Genomic DNA, 27,020 nt, shown 5'->3' with positions numbered 1-27,020 from the left:
GAAGGGAAGTGGGTTAAATAAAAGATCAGGATCTTACCCCAAAGGGACTCCAGAAACGGAGACCTTGAGTGGAACTGCAAATACAGGATGCAACAGCCCCCTGCAAGCTTTCAACACTTCAGAATTATCACTTGACAATGCATTGCTCAGACTGCCCTCTGGACAACCCTCCAGTATAGTTGCTTTGCAATATCATTACAATGTGCTATTTTGTCCCTTACACCACCACGTACAGAAACAAATATTCAACATTAACCCTCATTACTTAAAATCAGAAAGCTAATGTCCTGCATCTGCTGGAAGTTGATAGGACTTGCTTCATTTCTGTAGTTTTCATAATAAGATCCATTTTCCCTTATCACGTGCAAAACATCTCAACACACAAGCTCTACTCCCAATCTGCTCCCACACCAGACCAACTCTATTGCAGTTCTTCTCCCCCCACCCCCCAAGAACACACTTTTACATGCAGAGTAACAAAAGGCATGACAAACTTTGTACTGATTTACAATCCCAGAATTTAATTACTTCAACTCATAGTCCTCCCTTGCTACCCACCCTTCTCACATCCGGCATATGCTGGTGCCAGGAAGCTTGCACAAGTTCACACATTTCCAAGACCTCATCACCAACAAAAAAAGCAGCTGTCCATGTTTTCTGTTTCCATTTTTAAACCTAGGTTTTTTGGCTCAAGCTTTCTAAGCACAGTCTTAAAGAAAAAAAATGTGGAGGAAAAAAAATAAACAAGAAATGAACTTGATCTAAACCCTCAGAATGAATAAATGCTTGGCGCTGCTAATGCAACATTCACGATGGGTGATCTCAAGAGAGATCAGTAGCAGGAAGTACAGATGTTCAAATAAAAAATGATACAAGAACATCCACATTTCCTGAACTGTGGGGTTTGAAATTGCACTAGAACGGTCTGGTCTGTACTATTTTGCTATTTTTGGCCAAAGGTAAGGATTGCAAAAATCTGTGAAAACAGAACAAAAACCAACCAAGCAAGCTTTTGGCCCATTCAGCTCTTTCTAACAAGAGCTTGGGATCCTGCACACTTAACAACCAGCAGTTAAAGAGATACGAACATGAAACATCACCTAGGTAGAGGACAGTTCAAAATGTTGGTTTAGGCCAGTCCTTTGTAAGTTACACAACTTTAGAAACAGCCGCTTCCTCATTTAACTCAAGACTCTGAGAACAGAAGGAGCTACAAACCAGGTTCCGACAGGCTGGAGCTGCAAATTAACTATCTGAAAATAATGTATCTGGCGTCATTAGTCACTGTCCAAATAAATGTGGAACAGTTGTGTTTAGGCCTATCATTCAAACAGCTCGGGTTCTTAAGCAGGCACTTTTATGATTTAGAATATTTTAGAGTGTTGGGAATGCAAGTTAATTACAAACTTAACACAAAATAAAGTTATTTCACAGTAATTGCCATTCTTTTCAATGGAATTACATCATATTATCGAATTAGTTGTCTCCAGCTAGCTCCCAGCTGTTTTGCCGGTTCAGGATATTGTCCATTTAAAGACTATGAGCCACATCCAGCCTGAGCACAAGCAGGTTAGAAGTTGGATATCAATGGAGAAGCATTGGTTATACCAGCGGCTAAATGTGGCTCTCTACATCACAGCTGATCACAGGCAGTGGCCAGCAGGAGAGTACAGGAGGGTTGTTTCAGTGCTCAGGAGAAAAATATTTTTGATACCACCCTTGTTTTTTTAATATCCAACATGGGAACGGGTTTAAAGGTGCTGGACACGTTATTTTTACAGGAGAAAAATATAGTCTTGTAATTAGCACCCTTAGGAAGTGATTTGGGAATAAAGGACAAAATTCTGCCAAAGATGTGCAGATTTCCCAGTACACCAAGCCTCAGATATAGGTGAGGGCAGAATCAGGTCCAGTGTATGAGTGCAGCTGCACGAATAGGGAGATGTCATGGGTGGAAGAGAGCAGTGTACAGGAATTGTTTTAAATTAATGAAAAATCACCATGTGGCTCTTTCCGTTTTGCCCCAAGTGAGCCAAGGCAGAGCTCAAGTTTTATAACAACAGGTGCAGGAAAATGTCAAACTGTGCTCTTTGCTCAGGCAAGGTCAGTTTCTGGACTTCTGTTACCTTCTGGACTTCTCAGATCCCCAACTACTGAGGACAAGTGATCCATGTGTATGCCATGTCCAAGTTACACCAGAGGAGCTGCCATTCATTGTGCACACGAAATCAGTCAACTAACAGAACACTTAAGAACTCTGGTCAAGGGATGGTTGTTAGCTTATTAAAAAGTAATACTCCATGTTAAAAACACCGTTTTCCATAGAAAATAATTTTGCCTATATTAATACCTAGGGGCAAATCTAAGATTAGAAAAAAGTGACATAGGCAGATGCAAACAATCTTAACAGCAGACAAATAAAATATATTCCATCTTTTCAAAATGTTAAAAAATCTAGTTCTAACAAGAGACAAGCCACCTAATGAAAGAGACTCAGAACAGGTAAGTCCCATGTTGCAATAGTCAATAGGATGTGACAGGACAGCTTAAAATAAAAAAATACAGCCCAACTTTACAATAGGATACAGATTTCCTTTTGCAACAATATAAAATTTTTTACATATTACAGTGCAATATATTGGTGACATTTGCTCCTCTTCCAAATGCCTTCAGTGCTGTGCAGTTCTTGTTTTGACATTGCTTTCAGCTTCTCGCATGAACTGCTTTTGCATTTTTAAGAGACCTTCCATTATCTTTGCATATTAGGCTCGGAGGGAGGTGAGGGGAAGGGAAGAGAAGCTTCTTCTCACTGACCCTTGTACCATCTCTATATTTTACACCAGGAAGCTGACAGTACAAAGATTTTGTGCAAGTTCTCAAGCAGTTTCTATCTCAGAGGCCTCGTCTATAAAGTTAGCAACAGGACTGAGAAGCAGGAGGGGAAATAATTTATACTCTCCATTTCCGTCTTCTGAAAGCAGAGGCTGATCATACAGTTCCAAGGTATCGAGGGATTCAGCCTGGTTTGCTGGAGCTGCCAGTGGTGAAGCTGCTTCGCTACTTGAGGGAAGAGAGATAGCGGGTTTCTCCTCCAGTGAGGACAGGAGAAGATCTTTGGGATCCTCCATCTTCCCTGCACCTTCAACAGAAGGCAGTTCTTCGAATAACGAAAGCAGAGGGTTGCCCCTGTATTGTATCAGCTGCATGTCTGTAAGGAAACAAACATTTAAACTCAGATTCATGACAGGTGCAAGAGCAAGGAGGTCTTATTCAAAAAGGGAAATGGGGCGGGGGGGGGGGGGGGAAATCGCTTCAAAAATTCCTTCACTTCAGATATCACAGGGGCAAACCACCTTTGGCCAGCTGTGGGCCAGAAACAAGAGGATCTGGAGGACTGCACTTAAAGCTTGTGTGAAATGGAGCAGACTTGGTTGCTTTCATCTTTAGGCTGGAGAGACAATTTGTGGATGCTACAAATCACATCACAAATGCATGCAATTAACTTCTTCCAAAATGGCCTGCCCTGACCCCTGTAATGCTATACAAATGGCATGCACCAGCCTCTCAACAACTTCCCTCTCCTCACTCTGCTGCTGCTAAAAGTTCCCCTCTTGTCACTCCAAACATCATTCCCTCTCCCTCAAATCCCTTCAGTGGCTTCCTGTCTTTACACTTCGGATTTAAGGTTCAGCCTTTCCTTATCACATAGTGCCCTGAAGGCATTACTGAATCTTTCCTGTACTTCCTCCTACTCTGCTTCTAGAGCCATACACGCTGCCTTGTCTTTACAACTGCTCCAATCTCACCCATCGGCCACTCCCCAGCTTGCAGCTTTTGCCATGCTGCATCGTCTGTTTGGAGCAACCTCTCACTTCTCAATATGCCTCCTTTCATGAAGCCTTCCCTTGCTGTCGCCTCAACCATCTTGTGTTTGAGGCTCCCTTGCATTTCATATTCACGTCAGAAGTAGAATGCAAACTCATTGGAGCTGGGGCCTCATACATCACATGAAGCTGTATGTATACTTACCACGCTCCATAAACAAAGCAGACAGAGCATTACGTTCAGTAAAGGGGGTGCAGCTGTGGACCCCACTTTGAAGCTCTCTGAATTGCACTTGCTCCCACCACCCCAAATAGAATTATTAAAAAATGCGAAGTCTCCTTGGTGACATTAACACATGAAATATTAAATCCAGCAGCTATGCTGATGGTGCTATATTAAATCCTTAAGGGCTTGACTCAGCTCCCGTTAAAGCCAATGAAAGTCAGGGTCTTAAACAGGAATTGGACTGGGCTCTCAACTATGGAAGTGAGGTCATACCAACACAGGCTGGGAAAGCTACACTCAAACCCCAGGGATGTATTTTTAGGGTGGTCACAATTCCCAGTTTTCCCTGCTGCCCACCTTTGTTTCCTGTTTCCCGTTCACTTGTTCCTAGCTCTTCAACGCTGTCCGTCAAGTCCTCAATCTGGAGGGAAAGTGAACACAAATAAAGGCAGCACATTTAGCAATAGAGAATTTTTAGAATCAGAAATATTACTAGGACTTCCAGCTTTCTGTTAAGTAACAGAGACTGAGGGTGGGGGTAGTCATTAACCAAAACCTCCACCAAAAAAGGCCAAAATGGCATGCATGCGCACTCACCCTCCCCTATTTCTATTATTAATCTGCACAGCCCTGATCTTAAGGACTGTTGCTGCTCATCAGGGTGAAAGCTGGCAGTGCAACAAATAGGAGCTTTCAGATATGGTTCTTGTAATTCAGGTAACTAACATTTCCTGTACAGGTTTGCTGCAGTTGGTTTTTGGCAGATGTTTCCCAGTAAATATTGATCTCACCCTAAAACCAAAAGCTCTACTAGCTCTTTTATTCCAGCAGGGCACAGCATGAAAAGCTGTTTCAAGTAATGCTTACAAATTAAAATCACACCTGATGAAAGCTGCCAGCATTTTATTCCGATTAACGTGATCCAAAGCAGGCTGACAGAGAAGCTTATTTAATTAAGATACATTGTTTCAAGATTTGTAAAATCAGACGCCATATTTGCACAAGTTTTCTGTTTCAAGAGAGGAATTTACTAACTGGATTAAACAACAGCTATGAATTCTGAGGTCTCATGTCTCCCTGTAGGAAGCTGCTATGGAGGTATGTTTGGGATAAGTATTTTATTCAAGTTTTTACGTCAAGATGAAGAACTGGTGTCAATTCTTAAAGATGACAAATACACCTCTACCCCGATATAACGCTGCCCTCGGGAGCCAAAAAATCTTACCGCGTTATAGGTGAAACCGCATTATATCAAACTTGCTTTGATCCGCCGGAGTGCATAGTGCTCCGGGGGGGGGAGCTGTTTTTCCGCGATATATCTGAATTCGTGTTATATCGGGTCGCGTTATATCAGGGTAGAGGTGTATTCATCAATGCCCCGTTTACAGAGTTGAGTGAATAATTCATGAATATATAAACAAAGTATTTCTGACTAGGTTTCTCCCTCCCCATTATTCCCCACCTCTATTGACAAATCAAAGAATACGATACCAAAGGCAAAATGAGAATTGGTGAAATAAACATTTTCCAAAAAAGATAGGAATATTACAAACTTTAAGGGGACACTCAAGACAACTTTCTCTTACTTGCTGCACATAGTAACACCTGAGATAATTCAAACAAATCTAAAGTTCAAGCTTTTCCCCATTTCTGCTCTTCACTCACTTTGGACAGTGAAACAAACTAGAATGGCAGTTTTCATGTTGTATCTCCAATCAATTTCACTTGTCACATATACAACTTGTTGACTAGGCTCAAACAAAATTCAGCTCCTTCAATACCTTGTCAATCCTTTCCATCAGAAAAATTCCCCAACACTTACATTTTCCATATTGGATGAAGCATCTGTCAAGTTTGTGTCCAGGGCTGGGAGCTCAGGATTGAAAGTCTAAAGGTAGAGGGAAAGAACATATTATGTAATATATATTTTATGGAAAAATCACAGTGACACACATAGTATATGCAGGTTCACAAAGGAAGGAGGGAAAAGGAGGCCAGGCAGATTGTGGAGTCCATTCCTCCCCTCTGCAATGGAAGGACACCACCTTTAATAGAGGATGTTTTACATTCAACAATATGTAGGGCCTTCCATTTGAGAATCGAAGAGCACTTCACAAGCTTCAGAAGATGAGGTAGATTAATATTCTCCATATTTTACAGGAACAGAAACGGAGGCACATAGGTAAAGCGTCTTGTCCAGTATCACAGAGTATGACAGTAAGAACTGAAAAGAATTCTCATCTCCTATGCCTCAGAACTGCACTGTTGCTAGATAAGACACACCTTGTAAACTGATTTGGCTGAGATTAAGAGCAACAAGGCCCAAAATACTTGTGGTTTTTTTTTTCCCCAGAGGAGCTGAGCATCCATAGTTCTCACTGATTACAATGTACTAAAAATCAGGCTGTTATAGTTTCTTGCATCTTATGTTCACTGTAGTCCCTCAGGACTTTCGAGTCAATAGATACAAGAAACAGATCATAATGATGCAATGGAAAGCCCCATCACAGTTTAACATTATACATCTAACCTTATAAACCCTTCATATGACGACTCTAAAGGCTGTGAACACCAACCAAAAAAAAATTTAATGCTGCATCATCCTGAATTCCTCAAGAGTTAGGCAGCAAACACAAATATCTAGTGGATACACAGGCAACTAAGGCATGGCACGAAGGGAGAACGTGCTTGATTATCAATCTGTGATGCTGACTGCAGAGCAGGTTATATTTCTTGTTCCATGTAACACAGGAAAGCGTACATAAGGGTAACAAGCCATAAGATAGTCTGACAGGAGTCCCTACAGTGACTATTTATAACTTTGTACTATTTCATTCACTGACATCTGCATTTATGAGGATCTTCTTCTCTACACACTCCTATGGAATAAAAGCCAACATGAGGAGAAATAATGTAAATGCATCAATTATTACATCTGAGAAATCAAAGTGTGCAAATAAGGAGACACTCACATCACTAAAGGATTCAGAGCCAAAGTTAAATTTCTTCCCAGACAGCATTGCCTGGAGCTCCTCAAGACTGGCATCAATACAATTCAGAAAATCCTGAATCTCTTCCCTAAAAGAAATAAAATGACGATGTAAAGCAAGATGCATCAGAAAACCAGACATGTGGACTGTACTGCAGGCTGCGAACAGCCCCGGGGATAATCTAGTGGCAGAGTGATAGCAGGAGAACAACATGACATGGTCAGGACTCATAGTGGGCCACTGCAAGTACAAGGTATGTCTCAGTCCTATGCCACAGACACTATTACACTGCAGTGTTGACACATACAGCACTGTTTACTTGTCAGATAGTCTTCCTTCTCCTACCAATATACCAAAACCTATTGTATCAAAAAGAAGCAGGAAAACCATCTTGGATTCTCGCCTTTCTGCATATATTTCCCTCTCATTTTAAATTTCTTCCAAACACTCAGGATCCTGCTGTGGTCTGAAATACAAGAAGTTTCTCTATTTTAGCTCAGGTTCAGGATGAACAGGTCTTGCCTTATAGACAGCAGCACTGAATGCAGCACGGGAAGAACCTGTTTTCAGGAAAGCCGGTCTGTACGGACACTGCTTATGTTGTAACACGAGCAGCCAGATTCTTGCCAAGCTGTACCTGCTTCCTATGGTGGCTGGCAGAACACAAAGGGCCTGGCCTCAAATGGAAAGGAAATGTGAAAAGAATGCCGACTGGCACACGAGCCAGGAAGGAGAGAGACTGCAACCCCTCACTGTATGTTGAACTACTTTCTACAGTGGAAAGATATACAGCTAAACAAAACTGTACAACTGCAATGCAATACTCCAGGTATTGATTTCTCAGTGAGGATTTACCACTGGATATTGGGGATTTGCACCCACCTCTCCAACAACTGTGAATTATTGCAGCTATTCATCCCTGAAGGATAGCACCAGGGTCACTATGAAAAAGAGTTATTAGGTGTCATTTTTTCAGTAACCAATCTTGTCAATATGGCTGTCTGTTCTCATGTAACAGAATAAAGGAGCATTCAACCTAAAGCACGAGTTAATTATAAGAGAATGTGCTGCTAGAGGACTGGATGGCAGAGAGACTATCACCTCTAAGTCACTGATCCAAACCTAGCCTGCTTCGGTAGTGACTAACACTCACTAATGGTTTTCCATGTGGCTTATGTGGAGTTTGTCTCAGTCCAGCTTCTCTTTTTATCTAACGTGCACGCCCATCCAATAGAACCCACAAAAATGGCACTATTCAGTCCCCTTATTAGCAATCCCAGCTAAAGGTTGAATGGACCATTGAGAATTAATTCCCCATCTGCTCGAGAACTTGGATGTGTAAACCTTCATGGTCATTGTCACTGAGATACCAGTTTTGTAGGAAAAGAAAGAACTTCAGTTTGTGGGGCTGGTCAGCCTAACCTCCTTTCCCAGCAGCATATAAATTCACTGCTGACAGCCTCAAACCCCTGCCAGAGGCAAAGGATTTTTTGCGGTGGCTGGGAGAAGTCCATCTACATGTTTATTGCTCCCCTCATCTATGCTAACATTCACTTTTAGAATAGGTATTTGCCATGTTATTATATTGACAGATCCAATTAAGGTAGAGATTTCTACCCAGAATATACAATGCTCAATTTCAGGAAATGAGACCTATTCCCGCAGGAATGCCAAGTAGTATTAAGCATCACCCTCATCTAGGGCTTATTTTGAGAATGCTGGTACAGATGGAGAACAGATGATACCTGCTTTCAATTAGCCACACATGCCCAACAGCTTTCTGTATGAACAGCAGAACAAAAATTTAAGAGGATCTGCTTATTTTTTCCTATGAAACCTTGAATAGTTTGTGAAACAATAACCCAAATCACTTCTCAATTTGAAGACAGAAAAATTGGAGTGAGTAGGTTACAAACTATTGTGTTGAGGAAAAGTGTTTTTTGTTTCTTTTAATTTATCAAGAGACTCAATACTGCTATCCTGTCTTGCAGGGTTTACTGAACACAGCCTACTGCAGCATTCTCCTCAGAGCTGTCACATGCTTTTTTTTGCCTAGGCTGTTGTCTCAGAATGTTTTGGACAGTACTCCTTCTCCCAGAGGGCTCTTTCATGCAGGATTCCATTCAGTCCTGTTCAGTGTGTATGAGGAGCAAGCGGAAGAGATAGCGAGATTGATTTGGGCTGGGATGCCATCATGATACAAGAGAGACACAGATCTGTGTCTAATATTTCCATCAGATCCAGAGGGTTTGGCGTTTTTTGCTTTCCTAGTGCTTGACTGAGAATGGCAATTGGAGGGGAACAAATTGGCTAAAAAACTCACTCTGGACAAGATGCAGCATATGATAGGGAGTTGCAGGCAGAGAACAGAACTGTATGGTTGCTATCACAACTACTTTGCTCAAGGGGTTTGCAGTTGGAGAGTACTTTCATACCCCCAATTACTATTGGTAGCAGTGATAGATGACAACACCTGCTTTCACTTTCAAGTATTCAGGACCATGTCTTTGATCTGGACTTCACTAATGCTGTGCATACCGTTGTGACTTATAGACTGGGTAACTGCAAATGCTCCACAGGGAGCCACCTTACAATGTCCCTTAGCACCAGCTGCATGGAACTATTATACAAAAACTTCAACAACTCCACTGGCTTCCTGATTTCTTCTTGGTGCATTTCAAGTTGCTGACTCTGATTTTTAAAGTCCTACCATATACAGCATGACTCCTGACTAGCAGAAAGTCTGCCTCTCTCTCTCCACAAACTGCCATGGTAGTTGATGACAGCTGGGCCATTTGAGGGGACAATCCTGAGATTTTTTTTTAGTACCTGCAGGGCATGCATTCTTCGTGAATGACCCACAGCTCTGGAATTCACTCCCCCTGACCTAGTACAGATTGTGCTGACCTACAACACATGGTACAAGACCCATCTCTTTTCCAAAGCTTCTGAATGAGGAGTGGGGAATTATGATTAATGGAGGGAAGAGAGGGAGGTCTATGTTTTTCAAAAGTATTTGCTGTGTTCCAATATGTACACACGTCTGTAATTAGAAGCATTTTATAAAATTAGCACAATGTAATGTCACAAGAATACTAGTATATACACTAGTCACCAGAATTATATTAGTATAAAGATACTCTGTACCTCTCCAGAAAAGCATCGCTTTGAGTAGTGGAGTTGCTCTCATTCAAGATGGAATCAATCACTGATGCAGGATCTTCGGGAGCATTAATTTGTGCAGAATGCAGCTCTACAGCATCATTTCCTACTGCACTGGACTCGAGGGGATTGTCAGCAACTTGGGCTGGACAGTCTGGTTCTGTATGACTTAATTCAATGGACTGTGATGCTTCGCATACAGGCAGATCCTGTTCTTGACCGGTCTGGGGCTCTCTAAGAAATACAAGACACGTAATGAAAAGTCTCAGGAGAGCTCAGCTACTACAATACTTCATAAAAACATAAGAACAGCCATAATGGGTCAGATCAATGGTCTATCTAGCCTAGTATCCTGCCTTCAGAATGAAAAGAACAGGGCAATTAATGAATGACTGATCCCTTGTTGTCCAGTCTCAGTTTATGGCAATCAGAGGTTGAGGGACACCTGGAGCAAGGGGATGTATCCCTCACCATCTTGGCTAACAGCCACTGATGGACTTATCCTCCATAAACGTATCTAATTCTTTTTTGAACCCAGTTATACTGCTGGCCTTCACAGCATCCCCTGGCAACAAGTTCCACAGGTTGACTGTGTGTTGTGAGACAAAGTACTTCCTTTTGTTTGTTTTGAACCTGCTGTGTATTCATTTCATTAGATGTCCCCGGTTCCTGTATTATGTGATGGGGTAAATAACACTTCCTTATTCACTTCCTCCACACCATTCAATATTTTATAGACCTCTATCATATTCCCTCTTATATGTCTCTTTCCTAAGCTAAACAGTCCCAGTCTTTTCAAGCTCTCCTTGTATGGAAATTGTTCCATATTCCTAATCCTTTTTGTTGCCCTTCTCTGTACTTTTTCCAGTTCTAATAAACCTCTTGAGATGGGGCGACCAGAACTGCACCCAGTATTCAAGATGTGGGTGTGCCATGGATTTATATAGTGGCATTATGATATTTTCTGTCTTATTGCCCATCCCATTTCTAATGGTTTCTAACACTTAACATTTTAGGCTGCCACTGCACAATGAGCAGATGTAGAAACTACCCACAATGAGTCCAAGATCGCTTTCTTGAGTGGTAACAGGTAATTTAGACCCTATCATTTTATATGTATAGTTAGGATTGTTTTCCAATTTGCATTACTTTGCATTTATCGACATTCAATGTCATCTGCTATTTTCTTGCCCAGATACCCAGTTTTGGCAGATCCCTCTGGAACTCTTCATAGTCTGCTTTGAATTTAACCATCTTCAGTAATTTTGTATTGTCTGCAAACTTTACCACCTTACTGTCTACTCCTTTTTCCAGATCATTAATGAACATGTTGAATCGTACTGGTCCCGGTACACATTGTTGGGAGGGAGCTGCCATTACCTGTCTCCACTCTGAACACCGACCATTTATTCCTATCATTTTTCTCCTAACTTTTAACCAGTTACTGATCCACAAAAGGACCTTCCCTCTTATCCTATGACTGCTTAGTTTCCTTAAGAGTCTTTGGTGTGGGACCTTGTCAAAGGCTTTCTGAAAGTCCAAGTACACTATATCCACTAGATCACCCTTGTCCACGTGCTTCTTGACATCCTCAAAGAATTCTAATGGATTGGTGAGGCATGCTTTTGCTTTACAAAAGCCATTTTGACTCTTCAACGTATCATGTTCATGATATGATAATTCTGTTCTTTACTATTGTTTCAATAAATTTGTCTGATATTGAAGTTAGGCTTACAGGCCTGTAATTACAGTGATCGCTTTTTTAAAAGTTAGTGTTACATTTGCTACCTTTCCATCTGGCACAGTGGCTGATTTAGGCAAGAGGTTACATACCACAATCAGTAGTTCTGCAATTTCATATCTGAGTTCCTTCAGAACTCTTGGTGAATACCATCTGGTCCTTTTGACTTACTACTGTTACATTAAATCAATTTTTTCTGAAACCTCCTCTACTGACATCTCAATCTGGGACAGTTCCTCAGATTTGTCATCTAAAAAGAATGGCTCAGATGTGGGAATCTCCCTCACATCCTCTGCAGTGAAGACTAATACAAAGAATTCATTTAGCTTTTCCATAAATGGGTTGTCTTCCTTGAGTGCTCCTTTAGCACCTCAATTGTCCAGTGGCTCACTGATTGTTCAGCAGGCTTCCTGCTTCTAACAAATTTTTTTTTAATGTGCTGTTAGTTTGTATCTTTTGTAAGTTGCTTTTCAAATTCTTGTTTGGCCTGCCTAATTATACTTTTACACTTGACTTGCCAGAGTTTATGCCCCATTCTATTTTCCTCAGTAGAATTTGACTTCTAATTTTAAAAAGGATTTTTTTTTTTTTACTCTGTTATTTAGCCAGGGTTGCATTTCTTAGTCCTATTACTGGTGGTGGGGGGCGTGGGAGGGGGGGAATTCTTAAATTTGCATTTAGTTTGAGCCTCTATCATAAGGTTTTTTTAAATGTTTCTATGCAGCTAGCAGGGATTTCACTCTTATGACCGTTCCCTTTAATTTACATTTAACCAACCTCGTCATTTTTGTATAGTTTCGCTTTTGAAGTGAAATACTACTGTGGTGGGTTTCTTTCATATTTTCCACCCTTTAAAATTTAATTGCATCCTGGTCATCATTACTCAGTGGTTCAGCTATTAGAGTCTAACAGTGGTTTACCTGTTAGACCAAATCCTGTTCTCCACTTAGGACTAAATCAAGAATTGCTTCTCCCCCTGCTGGTTCTAGGACTAGCTGCTCCAAGCAGCAGTCATTAATGGTGTCTTGAAATTTTCTCTCTGCATCCCATCTGGAAGTAACATGTACCCAGTCAATATGGGGCCCGTCAAAATCCCCATTATTGTGTTTTCTGACTTTGCAGCCTCGCTAATCTCCCTGAGCATTTCACAATCACAGTTATGCTCCCTGGTCAGGTGGCTAGTAGTATATGCCTACTACTACACTCTTGTTATTATGGTACACTAAGTCATTCGTGATTTTACTATATTTGACTCTATGCTTTCTTTCACATATATTGCAACTCCCTCACCAGCATGACCTACTCTGTCATTCCTATATGTTTTATACTGCTATTATCATGTCCCATTGATCATCATCATTCCATCAGGTTTCTGTGATGCCTATTACGTCAATATTTTCATTTAATACCAGGCACTCTAGATCATCCATCATAGTATTTAGATTTCTAGCATTTGTATACAAGCATTTATAACATTTGTCAATATTAAGTGGTCCGCTTCACGTAACGCAGCGGTAGGCAAACTATGGCCCGCAGGCCGGATCCGATCCCTCAGGGCTTTGGATCCGGCCTGCAGGATTGCCCCCGGTGGCGCCATGGGCCCCGCGCCGCTCTCAGAAGCGGCCAGCACCACATCCGGGGGGGTAGGAGGGAAGGGGGCAGAGGTCTCCGTGCATTGCCCTTGCCTCCAGGCACCGCTCCCCGCAGCTCCCATTGCCCTGGAATGGGGAACCGTGGCCAATGGGAGCTTTGGAGGAGGTACCTGGAGGCGCGGCAAGGGCAGCACACGTGAAGCCCTCCACCCCCCCTCCCCTAGGGGCCACAGCGCTTCCTGGAGCAGCGCGGGGCAGACAGGCAGCCACGCCGGAGCCTGAACCCCTCCTGCCCCCCCAACTCTCTGCCCTAAGCCCCCTGCCTGCACCTTGCACCCCAACCTCCTTCCCTAAGCCCCCTCATACACCCACACCTCCTCTGCCCCAATCCCTTGGGCTGAGCCCCTTCCTGCACACCGCACTCCCTCCCGCAACCAACCCCCCTGCCTTGCATACAATTTCCCCACCCAGATGTAGCCCTCCACCCAAAAAGTTTGCCCACCCCGATGTAACGTAATAGAATGGGACTCTGCCATTTGACTGTTTCTTCTCTTCAGTTCCTACCTGTACGTTATCAACTACTTTCCTCTCCTCTTTACTAGGAAAGTATCTCCTTAAATAAATCCTCCCCTAACGGAAGTCTCTGTCTGAACCATGTGCTCCTCTGCACATGTTGACTTTCCCCAGCCTTTTGTTTTGAAAACTTCTCTACCACCTTTTTAATTTTACATGCCAGCAACCTGGTTTTGTTTTGGTTTAGAAGGAACCCATCCATCCTGTATAGGCTCCGACATTCCCTGAAAATTTCCCCCATTCCTAATAAACCTAAATCCCTCTCCCAACACCATCATCTCATCCACACATTGAGATCCTGCAGTTCTGTGTGTTTAACTGGCCCTGCATGAAGAACTTGAAGCATTTCAGAGAATGTTACCATGGAGGTCCTGGACTTCAATCTCTTACCTAGCAGCCTAAATCTGGCCTCCAGGACCTCTCCCCTACCTTTCCCAATTACCAATATTTCTACTAATCAAATCACCCACTACCATTACCTGTCTCTTCCTAATAACTGGGGTTCCCTTGCACGGGGGGTATCCACAGTGTGAAAGGATACCATGACATCACCTGGAAGAAGGGTTCTAACTATGGGATCATTTCCCTCCACTCCAGCTTGATGGCCTCCTTCCCTGAGATTTTCACCCTTCTCAACAGCACAGAGGCTGTCAGATTTCCCATTACAAGCTTTAACATCTCAGTTCTCAATGCCTTTTAAAGTCTGACAGATTAAATCCTTTGAGTGCTCAATTCATCATTCCAGTCCCTTGTAAAATTAGTGAAAATACCTTTATAAAAAGGAGAGATGGAGAATCACTTATTATAGCTTAGATAATGCACTATAATAGAACATTCTATTCTGAAGAACTGGAGTAGTGTCTGAAACACGAGAGCTGAAAAAATCCTCCTCCCTAAAAATGGGAGATCATGCTAGACTTGAACTACAGCACTTTGAAGTGAGGCTGCATTTGGGATTGGTTGCTGACAACGGCGTGACTTAGGACTTTGTAAGACATGCAGATTGAGAGAAAGAGAAACCATCTGTTTCAAAGACTCCATGCTTTACAGTATTCCTCATTCAGTATGCAGGGACAGGTGATTTTCTTTGGGAACAAAGATCTCTTTTCCCTGGGCTAACTGAAACAGACAAAAAACACTGATCTTTTTACTTTTGGCATCATTTCTAAAGACTGAGATTTGCCAAATTTACAAACATTTGTTAGGCGACTACATTGGAGTCTTCAGCCAATACAGTAACTGAGTCCCATCTTCAGATCATCTTGGCCCCGTTTAGGCTGTTTTATATTGTTCCTCCCAGACATTCTACAAGAGTCTGAGGTTGCAGGCTGGAGGTTTTCCCCCACCCCACTTATTTAACTGTTATGTTCAGTAGAATAGAATCAAGATAACTGCCCAGACTTGGATAACAACTCTAAGGCTTGCTTTGAATATTATTGCAAAACTTGCCTGGCACCAGGGCCTCAGCATGTAAGGACTTTACCTGCTTAAAATTAAGCACATGCTCAATTTTAAGCAGGTAAACAGTCCCACAGAATTCAATTCAAGGTGTTTACTTTGATTCAAATTGGATCATTTACATGTTTCAAGGGAAGAACCCACTTAAGTGCTGTGCTGACTTAGTGCCCAAATGACCTGCATATTTTCTAACAGCTTTAAAAAAACAAAAAACAAAACAAAAACAAAAAACCCCAACCATCTGTAATGCATTGAATATATTTAAAGATTCGTATAGGCTGTTAAATTTTTAGATACAAGTAGTGCCACTTAGGTTATCATGACAAGTATTAAATATGTCTAAAGTACAAATACTTTCACATCTCATTCATACCCATCACTTCCGCTTGTATTCACTAGAGCGAGCAGCCCATCAGTGGCATCATCCACAGTGTTGGTGATATCTTGAATAATGATGCCTGTATCATTTTCACTGTTTGGATCATGTTCAGAAATAGCCACCTGCGTGCCACAGGAAACAATATAAAGAAATCAATCATCTGGCATATTAAGGTCACAGTCTCTAATTCTTGTTGCAATTGGTGTTCCACATTTAGACTTGTTTTACATCAAGCTCGGTGTATTTCCATTGTTTTGGGGACACAGCAGTAGTTTAACATTTTCTATATCAGAATCAGAAATGTTTCACCCAAAGTTGAGGACGTTATGGTTGTAAGATTGCTCAGACCACACAATGACAAACACATCCATTATTCTAAATGGCCCCTCAAAATTTACCACATTGCCATGCTCCACAGGTAGGTGAATATACTGCCGGCTGAATTTGGAAGGTGAGGCACCTGAGGCATCTGGTAGAGATCTGAGGAAAAAAAAAAAATACAGCTGTAATGCAGAGTTAAAAGTAGGAGTACAAGTCATAGTAATGCTCGATTTCACACACTTGCTTATGTAGAATAACAGCAGCAGTTGCTAAGGGCACCTAGGAAGGGACTACTATTTAAGTGATTCAAAGCCGTCAAACAGTTGGTGTAAAATGCATGCTTTCATTACGGTTATCCTCATCCCACCTATTTTTGTCACACACACACTTTATTGAATAAGAGGGAAGAGTCTTGGGGGCAGGGATACTTTTTTCACATGCTTTGCCCAGCACAAACAGGGCTATGACACTGGTTGGGTCAACTGGGCATTAATGCAATACAAATGATAAAAAATAAATAAATAACGAGAAGGACATTTGCTCATATTTGCTTTGAAAAAAGTCTGGACAGCAAAACTTGGACAGCAACTTTTAGGACAAGTTCTTAGTAGCCCCACACCATAAAAACTACAGAATCACAAAGCCACATTTCAATTAGCAGAGCTACAGTTTTAACAGTAACCAAAAAAGGCACATACAAAATTCAGAAGAAGCCTGCATAGTTAGGAAGCCACAAGTCCCATCTCTGTTTTTTTCTCATATGCATATAGACAGACATGCACCACATGTCTTTCTGTGAGAGAGCAGTGGTGTTATGGTCCAAAAAATTAAAATATTTCAAAAGTCTCCATTTAGGAAGTTTGATGACTTGGTTAAAAAAAGAATGAGCTAGGAAAGGAGGGAAAAATAATAAAAGGAAGTGTTTTATGGACCTTAACAAGAGCTCTTTGGCCACCAAATAGTCAAATTAGTTACCTTTTTCTCTTGACTCCCACAATATAGTTTCCGCTCATCAAACTTAGTATAAATTGAAGGATCTGAGGAAACAAAAAAAAATGTGATCAAATGGAAGAAATAACTCAGCATCAATGTATAGGTTTTGCTACAAAATCATCAGCAGAGTGAGAGTAGATGTGTTACATATAAATACCACCAACTGGCACGACTGTCTTTAGATTAAGAAAAAAAAAAAAAAAAAAATAAGAGGGCCGCCCAAATTAGATCATCCCAAGTAGGTGAATTATGAACAGTTAAAAAAAATCTTTCTTTGACACATGCAGCATTAATCATCATCACAGACAGGATACAGACCAGATAGACCTGGAAGTTCCTCCAGCAGGACAATTCCTACATTTTCAGTTTCAAAAATCTTCACTGTCAGAATTCAGCAGTCTCTCTCCCCTTGTCGTCAAGATCCCCCATAGATTTAACTCTACTCGTTCACAATTTCATGATTTTCTATTCTCCACCGAGGTCCCTGCAGTTCCCAAATCCCACACTCTGGCCTGATCTACATTTAAAAGCTTTGCTGGCATAGCTATGCCAGTTAGGAGTGTGGGAAAGAACAAAAACAAAACCACACACATCACCAATCAACATAGCTATGCCAGCAAAAGCCTTAAGGTAGATGCTGTCCTTCTGCTGGCATAAGCCGAGGGTGCGCTGGTAGAACTACACCAGCAAACCCTTTCTGGTATAGAAAAAGCCTCTGTTCTTCCCCTTTCTTCTGTGAACAGCAAGATCTTCTCCCAGGCCCTGTATGGAACAGGCCCAGTACACCTTTATGCACCACATACACTTCAAATCCCTGGTTTATGACCTAAACAATCCACCTTCATTCAGCTTCCTAATTTTCCCACATGCTCAATCATTTCCCCTGAAACCTGCCCTTAACACTCCTCTTGAAATTCTCTGCCCCACTTCCTGCTGGACGTATAGTAACTGTGACTGCTTTCTCTCTTGCAGAGAGATACTGGGGGTGGGGTGAGTTAATATCTTTGTTGGACCACCTTCTGTTGGTGAGAGAAACAAGCTTTCAAGCATATACAGGTCTGAAGAAGAGCTCTGTGTACACTCAAAAGCTTGTCTCTCTCATCAACAGAAGGTGGTCCAATAAAAGATATTACCTCACCCACCTTGTTTCTCGAATATCCTGGGACCAACACAGCTACTACAACAACACTGCACATAAAACAGCATCATTTGTCATTCTACATAATGAAAGAATGCCATGGAATGTCACTGACAGGAAGAAATAAGGATAGTAGCACTGAAGAGGCTGCAATGGTACCTTAGACAGTAGCTTCTGTTGTTGGCTGTGCTTCTGCCTTAGAACAGCCACTTCTTTCCACAGGGCTTTATTTTCCCTGCAACACAGAATAAATCAGGAAGTAGGGATGAACAGAGAGTTTACTTCCTATGCTCTAGTTCAGTTTTCAAACATTTATACTAGCCTGAGGGACTGAAGACAACATTCCTTCCCTGGGTAACTGGGAATCAGTGATTCGGACCCACCAATCCAGACTCTGGGTTAAACTCGCTCCATCCTCCATCAGGCTGGACCAACCAATTGGTACTGGGGATTTTCACATCCTCTGCTGCTCAGCCACTCATTTTGGTCTGAGATGTCCATTCAAAGCCTCCTGAGGTACCTAATCCCATAGTTTTCTTTTAACTGGTCATCATCATGTGATGCTCAGAGAAAGAGAGGCTCAGTGTACCAAGGACCATCTCAGAACAACCTGAATAGCTATTTCAAAGAAATACAAAAGAATGTCTAGCAGGGGATGAAAATACTTACTGAGCTTTGGTTGGTGCTGCTTGCTTGTCAGAGGTCAGAACGGGATAACCCAGTGTCCATAGGAATGGATCTGCAGGAACAGAGAGACTAGGACATGCAAATTCAATTTACAGCTGACCTTCTCTCACCTAATCACAACTGACCCTGTTTTGTATTTAGGAAGGCTAAGTCACTTCCTGCTGCACTCATTGACAACACCACAAATACTGGCATGGATTCTGATGCTGGTAATCAAACTGAAATCGCATGAGTATTACCCAGGCTCTGCATACTGGAGTTGCTGAGCCATGTAGGTAAACGAAACCCGGAGACTGGAAAATGGATTATTCAAAGGAAAGTAAGGGACAATAATGAAGCTATATGCTTTTGATTAATATGAAACTAAAGTTTGATTCCATTAATTAGATACAATCAATGTCCAAAATATAAATTAATTTGAAATATAGACACCATCTACCTCCTCATACTAGCCAGTCTGACATCCATGTTGTTCTGTTGCTCCCTCATTTCCTGGACTTCAGAAAGCACTTTGTGTAAATCTTCCGAACAGACTCTGAGATCCTCCGCTCTCACTGCGGACACCTAAAATGGAATTGGGTTGCAGGTGCTTTATTAAGGTCTATACTTCGTGCATTTCATTTTTATAAGGAACAGCACAATTTGATTATGGATTCTGCAGAAGAACAGTGTCTGGATTGCCTCAATAGATTAGATAAGATTGAAAAAATAAACTCATACTTTGATGCAGTGATGTGACCTCTCATGCAGATACAATTTACTACTGATCATTCATGCTTGTTCCCTAAAGAAAACGTTCCACAATCGTTAGATCCTTTTTAGCCTGAAATGTGTACAAAAACAGGAAGCCAAAAGGAGTGTGGCTATCATGGTAGGGTGGGTATTTAACACCATGCATCATGCTGAAAGTTTAGCACATTCAATCTTCTCCCCTCAAGGACTCTCTGTATTACTGACATGAAGATATGCCAATACTGCTAAGAGTACAAACCTACTGTAACCAGAAAGCTAGAAAAAGCCCTGCTTATTGCACAACAGTGACATTACAGACTCTGAAACCAGCCCATATCAAAACAACAAGGAAGCAAGGTAGAAGTTTACTGGGATCTAGATAGTTGTATTTAGAGTAGCAACTAGATAATCCAGAATTACCAGGTGTGGACTAGAGACTTAATTCTTTTCCATCCCTCGGATTCTATGCTACTGTGGCTGCAGATGTTAATAATCAATAATACACTAGAGATTGATGCCTACTTGGTATCCTGATCAAAATGCATTGCTGCCTGCTTCATTATCAGCACAGCACCAGTTCCCAGAGAGCACAGACAGCTAGAAGGTAAATTCAACTACCAGTCAGTCTGTCACTAAAAACTGTTAGGCATCCATCTGGATGAAATGGGATTTACCCCCTTTAGTCTGTATTTAAGTGGCAGGGCCATAAGACTGACCACAGACACCCTATAGGAGAGGGTGCAAAGACCCCTCAAAAGCCTCGGCTAGGAGATATTCTTCACTCCAGCCTGCTTTGCCGCTGGAAGCCTGAAACAGAGTTTAGAGCAAACATTGCAATTACGACTCTCTTCCAGTTCATAAAACAACAGGAAAGGCTGGCGGCCATTTTATCTGCTGTAAGAACCAGTCATATTTGCAGCACAATGAAGACTTGCTTGCCAGCCTATTCCATGGCTCAATCGGAGTTTTCTTGGCATTAATTAAAATCTTTTGTCTCCAGGTTGACTCCACCTAACGTAATGGTCTTAGGAAACAACATGAACCAGCTATTCCAACATACTCGCTTGGTAGAACCAGAAAATAGGTTTTGAGCCAAACCAAGCTAACAATTGTAGGAAATAGGGAGGGCAGGCATGCGGGCATGTGTGCGGAGAAAGGGAGGAGATGGCAGAATCAGAACAGCAGATAAATTTGGTCCACTTGAGCTGCATGAACTCAAAATCACAAAATAGGGCATCGAGCAAAATAAAATTGTAGTTTCCTAACTAGCCCCCACATCTACATTCTGGTCTTTAACAACTCAGGCAACACAACAGCCAAAAGGATCTTCCACAGAGCTCAATGCATGTTTGCACACTGCCAAATGTCCACACTACACTCAGCACAATAACGTTCTGGTGCGTACTGTTGGGAAGGAGGTTTTGGCATCTAATGATCAAATACTGTTTTTACAAAGCGGCTGTTACAAGACAGACTCAGTGTGTGAGTTTACTATGTGGAAAGGTGCACTAGATTGATGGCCCTGGAGACGGAGGTCATCTGTTTTTCCTCAGGAGAGGTTTTATATAAATGGGACATGCATCCTCTACATTACACCAGGATGACTGCATGTGGAATTCAGTCTATATGACAACACCCAGTCCTCAGCTTCTGTATTGAACAGGGCAGCAGAAAAAACAATCTCTGCACAGTTGAGATAGTGCTTTTTCGGTCATGTAGAATTTGTCAACTAGGAAGTGGACTAAGACCCAACAACTTATTCCACATAAACTGCCTTTGATAAAAGAATGAATACGCTCAGTGCACTATACCTTTCGTTTGATGTTTTCCAGTAGGTTTGCTTTCCCTTGTTTAAAGAAAGGGTGCTGGAATTCAATGGCTGCACTCTTCTCTGCTGTAATCATACCATTTTCCAAGGCAATCACTTTCCTGAACCCATCTGTTGAGGAAAGATTAGAGTACTCATTTGTCCCAGCAGCCAAAAGGAAGTTCAAAACATGCAGTTAAACAATGAAAACCAAATCCAAGTAAGATGATAATATCTGTAGCACATAAGAATAAAGTGAACGAAATAAGGACCTGAAAGTGAGATCAAATAACCTTTCCCCAGCCCTCAGCCACTTGACCAATGCTGAACTTCACAGCCAGAGAATGCACCTGCAGTACTACCGAATGTAACTGACATGGACTAACAGATTCCATTCCCAGGGAAAGAAAGGGGATGTTGTTTGGAAAGCAGGCATGGTACAGGACTGGGAGGAAAGAGTTGAACAGTGATTTCCAAGGAATCATGGAAGTTAAAGAGAGACATGCCCTGTTAGGATATCTGGGTGAATACCTGGCCCAACTGAAGTAATGGTAAAACTCCCATATGACTTCAATGGAGCCATGATTTTACCCATTGTTCATCTCTCGCTCTTACCCTCACACGGCAACTGAATGCATCAGAAACTGCATCTCCATGTACTACCTTCAATTAATAAAATAATGTAGGGAAGAGAGAGGAGAGAAGGCCACAGAGCGGGAGGGGAGACTACGGTTCAGTTTATGTATCCACTAACACAAGTGCTGCTCTCCCCACATCACTCAGCATGAAAGCAGCATTAAATAGCATGTCTGCTCTAAAAACAGCATGGTGACATTGTGTTCTATTTCTATTAGTGCCATAAATACTATGAAGAGGATGCAGAGCACACTCTTGAGGGGTAATATGGGTTCTTACTACTCCCAACCAAAGTTTTCAATGTAAATAATGTCTGGTTACCAGGATGCAGCTCTCTGTGCAACAAGTCTGAAAACTGCACTCAAAGCCTGGCTGGGCCCAGCAGGAATATCAAGCCCCATACATCTGCGTTTCTTTGTGGGACAGGGGAGTTTTACATGTTTAAGTCCAGTCTTGCCACAAGATAACTAGTAACTGTTCATTTAATCCTTTGATGCTCAGAGGTCATCCACTTCACCCTAAATTCCAAGAGATTAACAGATCCCCTCATCTCCTACATCCAATACAGACTCTAACAATCAGAGATGTGGACAAGTCTGTACAAATCTACTAAGCCAAGGACAGAGTTCCTTAGTCACCTCACAACATAACCACAAGGGAATGTTGTGAAATGACTAATTCCCAGTATCACTCTGTCAAGCCACTGCAAATCTGTTTCTTCTGCAAGTCTATATGTGGAACCTACTTTTTAATCCTCCTTCCCTTTCAAAAAGGGATCTGAAATAATGAGATAGCTTCCTCTGGTTAGTGACAAGGGAGGATCTCCAAAATGAAGGAGTGCTTTTGTTTGCAGTGATCAGGAACATTCAGGAACTGACTCCTCCAGTTCATGGACATAGTTCCTAAAGAATTATACCCCAGGGAAGGGTCACAGGTAAGCAGAGCTACGTGAGTAACTGATTTTTTGGCTCATTGGCTGAACTGGACCCGGGGGGGAGGGGAAGGGAGGAGAAGAGAACACAAGCAAACAACAAAAATAGTTTTTTGGGGAGGGCTCGGGGGGTAAACATTTAATGAAATTGAAGCAAAATTCTAAATGAAAAAGTTGTTTCGGATTGAGAGAAATCAAAATATTCTGAAAGCACTGAAACAAAACATTCTGATTTTTGGATTTTGTTCTTTCCAATCAAAACAGAATAGTGAATTCACATGAACTCGTGGTTTCTGTTGACCCAAACTTTCATTTGTTGTCAAAAACAATTTCATTCAGCTCTTCTGATAAGTCTGGAACTTCCCCATGGTACCCTACTCTTTTTTCCCTGGGGTCACACATACACAACATATTCTGATCGAAAATTTTAGATAAACATCGGAAGTTTCACTAAGGGTAGTTTTTCTATATAGTTTCCATCTCCAGCTGTCCCATGAAGTATTCCAACTACCAGACAACCAGGGATTTGGAGCAATCAAATTTTTTAATTGCTCCGCTGCAGCTCTGGGCAAAAACCTACTGGTCCACGCTCCAGCTCCGGATTCCGCTCCAAAGCCCTGCAGACAACAACCAGTTTGTTCTGCAGCATAGCATTGTATTGTGTCTTTGGAGTAGAATCTCATTCAGCCTTGGCTGACAAACTGTATAGGGCATACATTTATGGTGTTCTAAAAATAACAATGCACCATATTTTCAAGGAGGACGTTAAAAAAAAGTTTTTTTATGAATGAGGAACTTAATCCAGCTGATCAACGTGACTAATCCTGTTTCAACATAACCATGCAGCACAGACTAGAACATTTTGTCCTCCAAAAGATGAATGCACGTGTGTACATATGGCCTTGCTTCCTTTTAAACATTTATAAATGTAGTAAATAAGAAAATGAGGTATTAATAGCACTAGCTGGAGCCAAATATAGAATGCAAGCATCCCAGGCACAACTCTGCCAATACACATAATCCCAAACAACATTCTCTGCTATTTTAGCTCTGGAACCTCTTGAGCTTAGACCAACTATAGCACCCAAGTGAGCAGCAGTTTTGTGGGGCATACAAGCCAAGACTGGGATGAACTCCACCACCATACACCTCTTCTGTTGTGAGCCAAGCTCAAGACTAGACTAGAGCCTTCTATGGGACTATTTTTAATCCCACTCCCACTATTATGGCAGTCGGTCTTGCGAAACCCACGGGATCCTGGCCCTCCTGCAGGCCTCTACACTAGTCCCGCACGGGGTTCTAGATTAGACCCCAAGTCTTCAGGGGTAAAAAGGTCAGAGCACTCAATCCCCAGCTCACTCCATTCCTTTGTTTAAAGAAATTCCATATTGCGGGGTAGCAAACTTAGCAGCATTGACACACGAGAACAGCCATTACTTACACATATTGAGCTGACGTATGAAGCTGCAAATATTGTTGTGTTTGAAGTATTTGGGAAGTAGTTCTTTAGCAAACCTCTGCTCATTCAGAATGCAAAAACTCTGGCCACCCTAGAAGCAAAGGAAGGGTACACATTAAAGAACAAATACATTTCCAAACTGCTTACATGCAAATGCCTTCTAGGCTGGTAACTACCTGAAATGGCTTCTTTAAGGAATGAGTAAAATAAATTCAGATAGATTTTTAAGTTGATAGGATCCCCTTGAGTTCCTAGTAATACAGGGAAAAGTTATAGTCAAAAGATATCTGCAGCAGCATTTCTATCGACAATGGGGTGTTATAAACCCTTTTCAATTAAATGTTGAGCCTAAACCATTTGAAAGCATGCCTCCTGAATAAGCTGTGATAAGTATGGCACAGTCTTTCTAAAAGCAAGTCTCAGGTCCTCCCACAAAATATAAACATTGCTTGTGCGTGTTAAAATTCAGCCACTAGAGGGCTCTCCCACCTGCCCCAAAGCCAAGCCTTCTGACTTCCTTCTTCAGAGGAGGTTCCTCCGCATGCCATTGCTTTGCTCACAACTGTCATCACATATAAATACATATATAATCTCAAAGAGATACTGAAAGTACAGAGTGTGTAACCCAGCAATAAAAACAGCCATTTTATGGTAGCTGAACTAGTTTTAGGTTCATTCTATTTCCAAGTTTAGACTTGCTAGAGCTGATCTGGTCTTTCACCATTCTCTTGCGGTTTGTGTTTATAGAATGATACAGCTCCTCCTCACCAATGCTTCTTATCCTCCCAAGGGCCAAACACAACAAAGTGCTAGCACAGCAGGGACTTTAATCCCATGTTATTTTTAAATAAGTACCATTTGTGTTAACCTCAGTTTCATGAGTCTACATTTGTATACAATATCCAGAGCCTGACAGAATCATAAGCCAGTCCTACCTCCCTACTATCATCTACCCATGAGGCACAATATTACATTTCACTTAAAAAAAGTTGTACAAATCCAAAACTAATTAAGTTTTCGCATAGTTTTTTAAAAGCGTTTAGCTTTCAAAAATTTTCCTGCTGTGTCTGGAGCTCACACATTGCAGCATCATACTGTTGCATGCAAGTAAGTGAAACCCATTAGTGCACATTCGCTGTTCAAGATTAGGTGCCAGAAGTAAATAGTGAGAAAGTTAAATTAGATCCTTTCGATTTTGATGTTCTAAGGCACTAATTACAAGGTGAGAGTTGCTTTTCATTAAATTGTTTGTAATTCTGCATCTGACTGATCAACACATTTAGGCACACTGTGCTAATACTAGCAATACAAAGGCAGTCACACAGTATATGACAGTGGCTCTCAACCTTTCCAGGCTACTGTATCCCTTTCAGGGGTCTGAAACCCAAGCCACACCACCCGAGGCTGAAGCACGTAACTTAGCTTTGCGGGCTCCTTTGTGGCGTGGTGTCCCAAGCAATTCCCCTGCTTGGCACCCCTAACACTGGTCCTGCACTTGCAACCCACCTAAATCTGTCCTGTGACCCCCCTGGTGTTCACAACCCCCAAGTTGAGAAACACTGATCGAGATGAGTTGATGTACTCCCTGGAAGACCTCTGTGTACCCCAGCTTGAGAACCACTGGTATATGATGTATCTAGTTAAAGAAGAGGTGGGAAAATAGCTGCAGAAAATCAACACAAATTCAGCTGTGTTCCTGGCATATCTATCGACAACTATGTGTGCCTGCAACATATACCCAGACACTCTTTATACCAGGGATAGTTAATTATTTTTGTCAATGTACAGCCTCTAGAGTAAAGAATAAAATTTCAGGATCCAGTGAAAAACGTCTGGTGGCCCAGATTTGGCCCACAGTCCACTTACTGACCACCCTGCTTTACACACACACACACCCCCCTTCTCAATGAGTGAGCATAACCTGTACAGTACATGTGCATACACAAGGGCTACACGTGCACTAGCTCTAACCCCTGCAAACGCTGCCCCTATGTGCTGCTACACTACTAATGCACGATGTAGTACATACCCGGGTATAATCTCCTCCTGTGCCCCCGCACCGCCCCGGCATGCCCAGCCCAGCCCAGGAGCTCTCGCCACGCCCCAGGATACTTAAACTAGCAGTGCTGCCGCGCATGCGCCTTGCCCCTATGGGGGGGGAGAAACCTTACCCGGCCCCAGGCGATCACATCATCGGTGCCCGGGTCCTCCACCAGGGCCCAGAGCTTGGCCAGGAAGCCAGGCACGGGGGCGGCGCCGGGACCGCCGGCCGCTTCCTTCATCCTCGCGCACAGATCGGAGACGACGCAACACGCAACGGACAGCCACACGCAAAGGGCAGCACCGAAGCCCACGACGCTACGTGAGAGGC

At 42.2% G+C, this 27,020-nt stretch overlaps 1 protein-coding gene across 2 annotated transcripts; it reads right to left on the bottom strand.

Annotated features, from left to right (window-relative positions):
• Positions 1-494: 494 nt before the first annotated feature.
• On the bottom strand, positions 495-27,020 carry LOC101946340 (heat shock factor protein 3-like). 2 transcript variants are annotated; one of them, XM_042853278.2, is made up of 14 exons: positions 26,821-27,011; positions 24,826-24,900; positions 24,632-24,740; positions 21,628-21,755; positions 19,524-19,648; positions 18,557-18,632; positions 17,242-17,303; positions 16,344-16,425; positions 15,940-16,067; positions 10,188-10,436; positions 7,023-7,128; positions 5,873-5,938; positions 4,408-4,471; positions 495-3,208 (listed from the first exon to the last, which is right to left on the bottom strand). In XM_042853278.2, exons 3-14 carry the CDS (start codon positions 24,633-24,635, stop codon positions 2,877-2,879), a joined length of 1,422 nt encoding a protein of 473 aa, XP_042709212.2. In that variant the 5' UTR covers positions 24,636-24,740; positions 24,826-24,900; positions 26,821-27,011; the 3' UTR covers positions 495-2,876. The 2 variants fall into 2 exon arrangements, with proteins under 2 accessions (XP_042709212.2, XP_008171072.2); XM_008172850.4 differs by lacking the exon at positions 24,826-24,900 and having other exon boundaries at positions 26,821-27,020.

This window comes from Chrysemys picta, chromosome 9 (assembly GCF_011386835.1).
Source record: "Chrysemys picta bellii isolate R12L10 chromosome 9, ASM1138683v2, whole genome shotgun sequence".
In the NCBI taxonomy this organism is placed as follows: domain Eukaryota; kingdom Metazoa; phylum Chordata; order Testudines; family Emydidae; genus Chrysemys; species Chrysemys picta.
The sequence above is the reverse complement of the archived record's forward strand: the minus strand, read 5'-3'. Positions and strand labels throughout refer to the sequence as shown.